Here is a 12,044-nt window from a genome sequence, read left to right as displayed (position 1 = left end):
CACACGACAGAAGAGAGAGAGAGAGAGAGAGAGAGAGAGAGAGAGAGAGAGAGAGAGAGAGAGAGAGAGAGAGAGAAGAGAGAGAGAGAGAGAGAGGCCGAAACAGAGACAAATATTCCTATTTAATCCTATAAATTCCCTCTCCTGAGGTGAAAATGCACATCTCCCTGTCACATCCTATCCAGGTACTTATACAGTACTTAATATAAAGATTATATTTAATGAGACAAATCTCCCTCATTTAAAAGATACAGGACTTCATCTAACAAACACAGGGCTTCATGCAACACTGGTATTCCCCAACTCATTCCTCATCACCACCTCCAGCTAAGCCATTTAAGACATTTAAACACATACAGCAGCTCTCTTCTGTTCTAGTCTGGGAAGGAAGGTTTTATATTACCACTCAGAGGGGGGCTCCTTACTGGTAATTACTACCTGAGTGCTGCACAGTAGGATATCAACAATTGAACAGAGGAACACGGACTAGACATTGGAGTGGAACAGAGCCATGGAGGATCAGGAATGATCAGAATGCAAATGGTGTACACATCTAAAATGTGCAAACTCTAAACATCTCAGGGATGGAATAGGTATCAGAGTGGAAGCACAATATGTTCAGCATATTTGAAATCACATCAGAATGCCATCTACAATAGGGGGACACCAGCTGTCTTAACTGTGTGCTTTTGCTGAATGGGATTATGTAAAAAGTATGTAAGGTACTGTATGTGTAGTTGAAAGTAGTGTGTTGGTGAAGTATGGCCCATGAGAGCTTTTAGGCTTTCACTGTTTGACTTGTCTGAGAGGAAAATGTTCTGCTACAACATGGCAGCGACAGGAGTTTATTTATCCAAGTGAACATGTCTGACATTATCCCTGTCCAAACACTCTGACATCACCTGAACACTTGATTCACCACGCACAGAAAATCAGAGGTTTTAGAAATAATATTTACCAATGTTACAAAATTATTATGCTTTCTAACTAAATATTCATTTGGCAGAGGTACTGTTTGAATTATGATAAAGTTCAATTTTCAGTAATTGCTGTGGTTTTCAACAGGAATATGTTTATTAAAATTGGCCGTTAGTGTGGGGTATAATAATGTTTTTCCCTGTGATCAGAAGCAGCAGAGAACTACCTCTCACTTTCAGCTTCAGTAACAACTTTTGCTCAAAGTTTAATGTGCTTCTTAAACCCATAATGGTCTCTTTAAACACATTCAACGAGGAGAGCCTCTGTACAGGTAGCTATTATATGGGTGTGGTGACACAGTTAGGTTTGAACTCAGATTGGAATGTATGAATCAGAGGACCCCATCTGCAATGCCTAGAGAACATGCCAATACTGGAGAGCTAATAACCTGTGTTTGAAGGAGGCCTGTACTCCGTCCCTAGTTACTCTGTCCCTAGTTACTCTGTCCCTAGTTATAGCAAGTCAATTGGTCCAATGCCTGGCTCTCTGTGGTATTACTTTAGCTAATAACTGGATTTAGACTCTGAAAAAACTGTCTGTGTTGGAATCCTAGTGAAGGTCCAGCTTCCAGCCAAGTGTGAGGACAGAGATAGATGGAGATGGTAGAAGAGAGATAAATCATGTGTTGGCTCCGTCTCTCCCTCCACCCCATCGCTTCATTTGTCTCGCTGCCTCCACCACACCATACTCTGACACATGCCAGCAGTAACAACCTCTCATTAAACATACAGCATAATATAACACTTGTTTTACCCTGAAGAGTTCACTACAGGGCCACAATATGCAGATGAGCAGAACCAGAATCACCTTTACTCACCAAATACATTTGCATGTACAGGAATCTGACTTTGTGAAATGGTGTTTCCACAATAAACAGAATATACAGACAGACAATACAAAAGGATACAGACAACATATGATGCAAGACCGCATATCATTTCAAGTAATGTAATGTATTCTACAGCTCTATTGTTTTTCATTGTGTTTTTAATAAGGAGTTCTGTTCTATTCATTGTAATACAATGGCCAGACCAATCCCTCTGGAAACCATCTTTAGACAATCAGACAGATGGGACAATTGACCACTTGGATTTAAGAGTTTTGATTGGCTGAAAGCCCTGCCCAATGAGAGTGTATTAGGCTCTCATAAAGTGTGTTTGAGGTCTTTGGAGGAGCTGCATGCAGAGCAGCTTCAGGTCTGTTCTGCTTTGGAAACTGGAGACAATCGGTGATTGCAACTCGATACAAAAGCAGATTTTCAAAACAAATTGATAGGAATGAGAGTAAATCGAGATTATAGTTGATGGAAAAGATCAACAGTGTTGGAAAAGAGTTGCGCTTACACGTGGTGAAATGTTCAGGGAAGAGAGGCAGGAGAGGAAAGAGGGAGATGAGTGGAATGAAAAAGTGGAGAAAGAGATAGTGATAATATAAACACAGAAGACAAGATGAAATCTCAATGTCAGAGCTCTGAGATGGAAACTCTGATAACATTCCCAAAATAATTCTGACTTGTAAACTCAGTCCTGGAGGATGTCCATCTGAGAGCATATTTCCATGGACCTAAAGGGTAGACTGGATTGATCTCTACAGTACTGTAACACCTTTAAGAAAACTGGGTCACACATCTCTGATGACTACATCCATGATTTCAAACAAACTCCTCCACATCCAGAGAAATACAACCAGATAGATTGTGATAGTTAATATTGTGATTGTTTAGTTCCTCAGGACTAATAACAGAGACTTTAACCACATTCCTCTCTTTTCCAGATCCGCCTTCAAGGCCTGCACATGGTAAAGTATTCACATTATTCTGTGTGTGTGTGTGTGTGTCTCAGTGTGTCGGTAGGTCGGTGTAAATCAAAGCTGGCAGAGACCATGAGACACATATTATTAAAGCTTAGATGTTTTTCATTCCGTAATGATAGGATCCACCAGCAGCCTTCTACAGCATGCTCTACCAGCCAGAACACGCTACAGGAGAGAAGGGGGGACACCCTAGACCCACTACCCACATTGCCCCAGCAGATCCATCGCCATGCAAGAATGCTGTTCATCTCAGCCTTCAACACCATAGTACCCTCCAAGCTCATCACTAAGCTCAGGGCCCTGGGTCTGAACCCTTCCCTGTACAACTGGGTCCTGGGCTTCCTGACAGGCCGACCCCAAGTGGTGAAGGTAGTCAACAAGACCTCCACCACTCTGATCCTCAACACGGGGACACCCCAGGGGTGCATGCTCAGTCCCCTCCTTTACTCCCTGTTCACCCATGACTGTGTTGCCTGATTAGCAACAACAATGAGACCGCCTACAGGGAGGAGGTGAGAGTCCTGGCAGAGTGTTGCCAGGAAAATCATCTCTCCATCAGCGTCAACAAAATGAAGGATCTGATCGTGGACCAAAGGAGACAGCAGAGAGAGCACGCCCCCACCCACATCAACAGGAATGGAGAGGGTCAAAAGCTTCAGGTTCCTCGGCGTGCACATCACTGACAACCTGAAATGGTCCCTTTACACAGACAGTGTCATGAAGAAGGCGCAACAGCACAATTTGGTTTGGCCCCTAAGACCTTCACAAACTCCAACAGATGAACCATTGAGTGCATCCTGTTGGGCTGCTTCATCACCTGGTCTGACAATTGCACCGTCCGCAACCGCAGGGCTTGCTCCTTGTCCGTTCTTTAGTAAATGTTTTACTCCCCGTACCTGCATCGTCTCTCCAGTGTCATGGTATGTGACAGTTTTACTTTGAATATAGATACTTTTGTACCTGTTTCCTCCAGCATCTTCACACGGTCCTGGGATTGATTTGCACTTTTCGCACCAAAGTACGTTCATGTCTAGGAGACAGAAGGCGTCTCCTTCCTGAGTGGTATGACGGCTGTGTGGTCTCATGGTGTTTATACTTGCGTACAATTGTTTGTACAGATGAACGTGGACTTTCAGGTGTTTGGAAATTGCTCCCAAGGATGAACCAGACTTGTGGAGGTCTACAATATTTTTTCTGAGGTCTTGGCTGATTTCTTTTGATTTTCCCATGATGTCAAGGAAAGAGGCACTGAGTTTGAAGGAAGGAGGCACTGAGTTTGAAGGTAGGCCTTGAAATATATCAACAGGTACACCTCCAATTGACTCAAATGATGTCAGTTAGCCTATCAGAAGCTTTTAAAGCCAAGACACCATTTTCTGGAATTTTCCAAGCTCTGTAAAGGCACAGTCAACTTAGTGAATGTAAACCTCTGACCCACTGGAATTGTGATACAGTGAATTATAAGTGAAATAATCTGTCTGTAAACAATTGTTGGAAAAATGACTTGTCTCATGCACAAAGTTGATGTCCTAACTGACTTGCCAAAACTATTTGTGGTATGGTTGAAAAACTAGTTTTAATGACTCCAACCTAGGTGTATGTAAACTTCAGACTTCAACTGTATATACTGTATTCTAGTCATTTGCTCATCCTATATAAATTATATATATATTTTTTCTTCAGGATTCTGTTTTTATTATAATTATAATTTTTATAATTACTGCACTGTTGGAGCTAGAAAAACAAGCATTTCTCTGCACCTGCGATAACATCTGCAAATCTGTGTACGTGACCAAGAAACTTCGATTTGATTTTGATTAAGAGAATGATGGGGGAGAGACAGCGATGGAGTGGAAAAGGGTGGACTGAGGGAGAGGAGACATACAGCAGACAGAATGAAAGTTTGTTTAAGATCGAGTTCAGTATGAGAGAGCTTGAAATAGAACTTTGGAACAAGTTCATGGTGGATGGTGGTAACCACAGGCCTTTTCCAGTGCCCATCGTCTCTCCACTCCTCTCCACTCCTCTCCTCTCCTGTGGTGTGTCTTCCTCCATCTGTCTGCCTTTCTCTCTCTCTTTCCCTCTCTCTTGCTCTCACTCTAACTCTTTCTCTTTCTCTATCTCTGTCCCTCTGTGTGTGTAAATCAGTCAGTGGAGCTTCTCTCCCCCAGGTTAGTAATGACAGGTGAAATACATGTATGAATGTCAGTGTTATTACTGTAATTGAGGTGACGTTTATGACTGAACACATCAGCACAACTCAACACTCAGCAAGGGATTCTGTCAATATACCAGCCTAACACACTTCACTAACCAAACAAACCCATAACATCCCTCCCTTAATTCTGTTTCTACTCTCCATTTCTATCATTTCTCATCTCTCTGTATTTCCTTCCCTGAGTCCCGGGCTCGTCTCTCCCTTATTTCCCTTCTTCTAGTATTCTCTTTCTTCTTCACTTTTTCAGTTATTCATCCCTTTCTAGCTCTCCTTTCCTCCTCTCTCCCTTCTCTTTCTCTCTCCCTCCTCCTTCTACAGATGTAGGATCTTAATTTGATCACTCTTTGTTGCTGAGAATTTGCACAGCAGGAAATGTAAACTTGTAGTGTATTTGAGTTTTAAAAAGATTCTAAAGTTTGTAATTCCATTTTAAAATGTCAGACTTGATTTACCCTAATAAAAAATGTATCAACCCCTACAAAAATTATAATCAACATAATAATTCACATTTCCTGTTTCTGGAGGATTATTTTCCTGCTGTAGCAGGATGAATATCCTACATCTGTATTTATTAAGGTCATTTACTGTGAGATGTTATCTAAACTAGCATGGTGATAAGAGAGGGAAAGCGAATCTTCATAGTACCCCAGCGAACCTTCATAGTGGGGTACCAAGTAGATAAACCACGCTGTTCTACTCCCAGGACAAACTCACTGCTTTGCCCCTTACACAGATCCTATTTATTGACCAGGGAAATTCCACACATACTCTTAAGATACTACCCATCCCGCATGCGGGAGCGTAATCATAGCCTCAAACTAATTAGCATAATAAAAAATGTCCTATTCATGAAAATCACAAATGAAATACATTGAGACACAGCTTAGCCTTTTGTTAATCACACTGTTATCTCAGATTTTCAAAATATGCTTTACAGCCAACGCTAGACAAGCATTGGTGTAAGTTTATCATGGCATAATGCTATTCTAGGCTCTGCTACCAGCAGGCAACATTTTCACGAAAATAAGAAAAGCAATCAAATTAAACCATTTACCTTTGAAGAACTTTGGATGTTTTCACTCAGGAGACTCCCAGTTAGATAGCAAATGTTCCTTTTTTCCAAAAATATTATTTTTGTAAGCAAAATAGCTCCGTTTGTTCTTCACGTTTGGCTGAGAAATCGACCGGAAAATGTGGTCACTACAACGCCAAACTTTTTTCCAAATTAGCTCCATAATATCGACAGAAACATGGCAAACGTTGTTTAGAATCAATCCTCAATGTGTTTTTCACATATCAATTCGATAAAATATCCACCGCGACAATTGGTTTCTCATAAGAAGCGATTGGAAAAATGGCTACTTCTGTACTTTACACAAGATTTTTTGCGGGAGCCATCATGTGACCACTTGCTCAATGTGGTCCCTTACGACTCTTCTTCAACTTAAATGCTGTAGACACCTTGGGGAATATGTAGAAAGCGTAAGCTCATTCGTAGCCCATTCACAGCCATATAAGGAGTAATTGGCATGCAGGGCTTTCCAAATATGGGGCACTTCCTGGTTGGATTATTATCTGGGTTTCGCCTGTAACATCAGTTCCGTTCCACTCACAGACAATATATTTGCAGTTTTGGAAACGTCAGAGTGTTTTCTATCCAAATCTGTCAGTTATATGCATAGTCGAGCATCTTGTCGTGACAAAATATCCCGTTTAAAACGAGAACGTTTTTTATCCAAAAATGAAAATACTGCCCCCTAGTTACAAAAGGTTCATGTCCGACACCTTTTTATGTGGAATTACAGTATGTGTTAGTGTTGCTATAGTAATCAAAGACACAGTGGAGAGAGAAGAGAGGTTGTGTTAACTACAGACTTAACTACAAAGACAGAACCTCATACTCCCTAAGATATAGACTGTAAATAATCAGATGAGACCACACACACACACACACACACACACACACACACACACACACACACACACCACCACCATAAACCTACCAGTGTGCCCCTCTCTCATCCTACCAGCATAACCGTAGAATGCCACATTGTGGAATGCCAGCCACCGTGGCCAGGGGAAGAAAACAATCCTCTAGTCAACAACAAGAAGTGTGCCGTTTTTAAATGTACAGTGCCAGTCAAAAGTTTATTTTACTCATGCAAGGGTTTTCTTTATTTTTACTATTTTCTACATTGTAGAATAATTGTGAAGACATCAAAACTATGAAATAACACATATGGAATCATGTAGCAACCAAAAAAGACAATTCAAAATATATTTTATATTTGAGAGTCTTCAAAGCAGCCACCCTTTGCATTGATTACAACTTTGCACACGCTTGGCATTCTCTCAACCAGCTTCATTAGGTAGTCACCTGGAATGCATTTCAATTAACAGGTGTGCCTTCTTAAAAGTTCATTTGTGGAATTTCTGTCCTTCTTAAAACCTGTTAGGGATTCGGTCAGCATTTTTACTTTGGATGAATTGCGTGCCCATAGTGAACTGCATCCTACTCTGTTCTAGATGCTAATATATGATATTATTATTACTATTAGATAGAAAACACTCTGAAGTTTCTAAAACTGTTTGAATTATGCATGTGAGTATAACAGAACTCATAGGGGAGGCACATTTCCAAACAGGAAGTGTAAATTCTGAGGCTGGTCGAATTTCAAGTCATCGCCTATTCACATCCAAACAAGATATGGATATGTTCGCACTTCCTACGCCTTCCACTAGATGGGAGGGGAATGAGTCAGTGGTCTGTCAGAATGCCAGTTCCTGGTTGCGCACATTACTTTTGATATCGCCTGCGTTCCATGACTCTGTAGACAAAAACGAATGCTCCGTTTGGAACGTTATTGGATATATATGAAAATAACATCCTGAAGATTGATTCTCTACTTAGTTTGACCAGTTTATTCGACCTGGAATATAACTTTTTTTGAAGTTTTCGTCCGAGTTCGCCTGGACCAGTGCCAGCTTTTGGACATGTGAACTAACCGTCCTAGCAAAAGCAGCTAATTGGACACTAGTAATGGACATTATGGAACAAAACAATGATTTATTGTGGAACTAGGACTCCTTGCACTGCATTCTGATGAAACATCATCAAAGGTAAGAGAATATTTATTATGTAATTTCGTATTTCTGTTGACTCCAACATGGCGGAGAAATATAGTTACGTCTTTGCGCGTTTTAGATTATTGCATAAAAATCTGACACAGCGGCAGCTTAAGAACCAATGTATCTTTAATTATATGTAAAACATGTATCTTTCGTCAAAGTTTATGATGAGTATTTCTGTTATCTGCCTTAGCTCTCTGTAATTACTCCGGATATTTTGGGGCAGTTTCTGAACATGGCGTCAATGTAAACCGAGATTTGTGGATATAAATATGCATATTATCGAACAAAACATAAATGTATTGTGTAACATGATGTCTTATGAGTGTCATCTGATGAAGATTATCAAAGGTTAGTGTTTCATTTTATCTCTAATTCTGCTTTTGTGTGATCTTTGGCTGGGAAAAATTGCTGTGTTCTTTTGGATTTGGTGGTGATCTAACATAAATATATGTCGTGTTTTCGCTGTAAAACATTTTAAAAATCGGACAGGATGGGTAGATTAACAAAATGTTTGTCTTTCTTTTGCTGTATTGGATTTGCTAATGTGTGAAAGTTATATATTTCTAAAAAATATTTTTGAATTTCCCGCGGTGCCTTTTCAGCGGAATGTTGAGGTGGGGTTCCGTTAGTCCTAGACAGGTGTTAATGTGTTTGAGCCAATCAGTTGTGTTGTGATAAGGAAGGGTGGATATACAGAAGATATCCCTATTTGGTAAAAGATCAAGTACATATTATGGCAAGAACAGCTCAAATAAGCAAAGAGAAACGACAGTCCATCATGACTTTAAGACATGAAGGTCAGTCAATACGGAAAATTTCAAGAACTTCGAAAGTTTCTTCAAGTGCAGTCGCAAAAACCATCAAGGGATATGATGAAACTGGCTCTCATGAGTACCGCCACAGGAAAGGAAGACCCAGAGTTACCCCTGCTGCAGAAGATAAATTCATTAGAATTACCAGTCTTAGAAGTTGCAGCCCAAATAAATGCTTCACAGAGTTCAAGTAACAGACACATCTCAACATCCACTACTCAGAGGAGACTACGTGAATCAGACCTTATTGGTTGATATTGCTGCAAAAGAAACTAGTGGTTAGTAAGGGACACAAATAATAAGAAGAGACTTGCTTGGTCCAAGAAACATGAGCAATGGACATTAGACCGGTGGAAATTTGTCCTTTAGTCCAAATTTGCGATTTTTGGTTCCGTGTATTTGTGAGACGCAGAGTAGGTGAACGGATGATCTCTGCTTGTGTGGTTCCGTGAAGCATGGAGGAGGAGGTGTGATGGTGTGGGGGTGCTTTGCTGGTGACACTGTCAGTGATTTATTTAGAATTCAAGGCACACATAACCAGCATGGCTACCACAGCATTCTGCAGCGATATGCACTCCCATCCCATTTGCGCTTTGTGGGAGTATCATTTGTTTTTCAACAGGACAATCACCCAACGCACCTCCAGGCTGTGTAAGTGCTATTTGACCAAGAAGGAGAGTGATGGAGTGCTGCATCAGATGACCTGGCCTCCACAATAACCCACCTCAACCCAATTAAGATGGTTTGGGATGAGTTGGACCGCAGAGTGAAGGAAAATAAGTGCTCAGCATAAGTGGGATCTCCTTCAAGTTTGTTAGAAAAGCATTCCAGCTGAAGCTGGTTGAGAGGATGCCAATAGTGTGCAAAACTGTCATCAAGGCAAAGGGTGGCTACTTTGAAGATTCTAAAATCGATTCGATTTGTTTAACATTTTTTTTGTTACTACATGATTCCATATCTGCTATTTCATATTTTTGATTCCTTAAATATTATTCTACAATGTAGAAAATATAAAAAATTAAGAAAAACCCTTGAATGAGTAGGTGTGTCCAAACTTTTGACTGTTTCATGTTCTGTGGGGACCCCAGGAAGAGTAGCTGCTGCTATTGCAACAGCTAATGGGGGATCCTAATAAAATACCAAGACAATCACAAGGAGAAAACACACTTTACAATGTCATAGATGAGTTTAGGTCCTCTTTCATCTTACATAGAGTAATCTCAAATACTCATTAACAGTTTCTAACAGCAGAGATGATACTGTGGCCAGCTATACACTTAGTGATGAATACGAGCAGTTTAGTAAAGTAATAACTAATTTCTCCAAGTTGTTAAGGGGTCACTGACACACCTGCCGTGACATAACTGGAATAAAAATGTTAGCATGCTTTGACTAGTTAGGACTATAGAGAACACTGTGCATGAATATGTAATTAATGATGACGCTTAGCCAGCACTCACATACTAACGTTCCTGATTCCTACCTTTATGGGAGAGTCGTATTCTGGGGTAGACGCTCTGGGCTGAGTGTGCTGAGCTCAACAGGAAAACACTCAGAATCAGAGACACATTCTTTACACACTCCATCCTGACACATGGAGTAAGCCAATCCAGGGAGTAAGCCAATCCAGTGTGAATCACTACTTAAGTCCAAGGGAAGTGTAGGAAATATCCACCTGGGAGAGTCCAGGCTCTATGGCCAGAGTATGTTATAATGAATCAGATATACAGTATCATCATCAATCTGTCCTCCATAAGAAACGGCAGCAATCCAGTCTCTGACCACAGGTATCGCAGGTTTCTCAGCCCTCCGAGAGGGAAGAATCCACGGTTTCCTTCTACTGATCTCCAAGTGGAGCTGTACTGTTCTGTCTCAGTCTGTAGGGACTACTGCAGTATTGTGTCTATCTTTATGAGAGGAGATCCTACAGGACTATGATTCAATGATTGAGAGGTAGTGAGGAACTTAGCTCCTAAAACCAATTGCTTCAGGCAAGAGAGAGTACTCCAGCTGTTACAGCCTGAGCTGCATAACCACTGCTGCTCTCTGTCCGTCTGTCCGACTGACTGTTGTTCTTGTGGCAGCCTGGCAGGGATGTTGTATCTTCTTTATGTCTGAACAAATGAAGGAAAAGAAATTCTGCTGATAGTCCTTCCAAAGTGCTGCTGTGTGTTCTGTCATTCTGTCTAAGGCAGCATTGTGGTATCCCCAGCTTGTGTTCTTCCAGGATCCAACAGTCAGTGTCTGGCCACTAGCCCAGGAGAAGCAGGAGAGGCAGAGGGAGACTCTCTCTCTTTCTCACTGTCTCTCTTGTGATGTTTCTCTTGTGTTCTCTCTCTTTCCCCCCTCTGATCAGGCAAGGAGGATCCAAACAACTGTGCTCACTAATGTGTACTGCTTCCACTCCTCAGAGCAGAGGATACATACCTGTGTGTGTGTGCCATTCATTAATTCATTAATTTTCCTTCTCAAGGCTGACGATTGACTCCTGCTAATGAGAAGAAACCTCTCTCTCTTCCTCTCTCTTTCCCCACTCTGTCTCTATCTCTTTCACTCCCCTTCTCTCTCTCTCTCTCTCTCTCTCTCTCTCTCTCTCTCTCTCTCTCTCTCTCTCTCTCACTCAGTCTCTCTCCTATCTCGCCTCAATTTCGCTCTCTCTCTTGCAGTCTCTCTCTCTGACAGCTGAAGTGCAGCCTGCAGGGTGTATCTCAGGGTCAGCCTCTCCCCTGCTCTGCTCCAAGAAATACTGCTTCTCCACGCGCCACACAGCACTGAACCACACAGTGCAGCCCACCACCTCTCATCTCCTCTCCTCCCTCTCTCCCTGTCCCCCTCCACTTCTTCCCCCCGACCGCCCTTCTCCTGCAGCAATATTATGGACCAGAGCCAAAGTTTATCCAGACTCTAGTTTCTCCCTCTTCTTTTATCTCCTTCTCTCTCTTTCCTTTCCCCTCTGACCCTTATTTCTCACTCTTTATTAGCTTTTTGTTTAAAATTGTACTCTCACTTGTCACTTTCCACTTTCCTTCTCTCCTTTATCTCCACTGTATGTCTCTCATTCCCTTGCTCTCTGTCTCTCTTCTCCCCCTCTT

General features: G+C 41.5%; 1 protein-coding gene across 1 annotated transcript in view; it reads right to left on the bottom strand.

Moving 5' to 3' along the window:
* LOC139382195 (semaphorin-3E-like) overlaps positions 1 to 11,489 on the bottom strand; it is a 52,701-nt gene extending 41,212 nt beyond the window's left edge. The window contains exon 1 of the mRNA XM_071126079.1: positions 10,436 to 11,489. Coding sequence (XP_070982180.1) covers positions 10,436 to 10,538 — 103 coding nt within the window. The 5' untranslated portion in view covers positions 10,539 to 11,489. The remainder of the gene's footprint in view (positions 1 to 10,435) is intronic.
* Between the last annotated feature and the right edge of the window lie 555 nt (positions 11,490 to 12,044).

This window comes from Oncorhynchus clarkii, chromosome 2, assembly GCF_045791955.1.
Source record: "Oncorhynchus clarkii lewisi isolate Uvic-CL-2024 chromosome 2, UVic_Ocla_1.0, whole genome shotgun sequence".
In the NCBI taxonomy this organism is placed as follows: domain Eukaryota; kingdom Metazoa; phylum Chordata; class Actinopteri; order Salmoniformes; family Salmonidae; genus Oncorhynchus; species Oncorhynchus clarkii.
The sequence above is the reverse complement of the archived record's forward strand: the minus strand, read 5'-3'. Positions and strand labels throughout refer to the sequence as shown.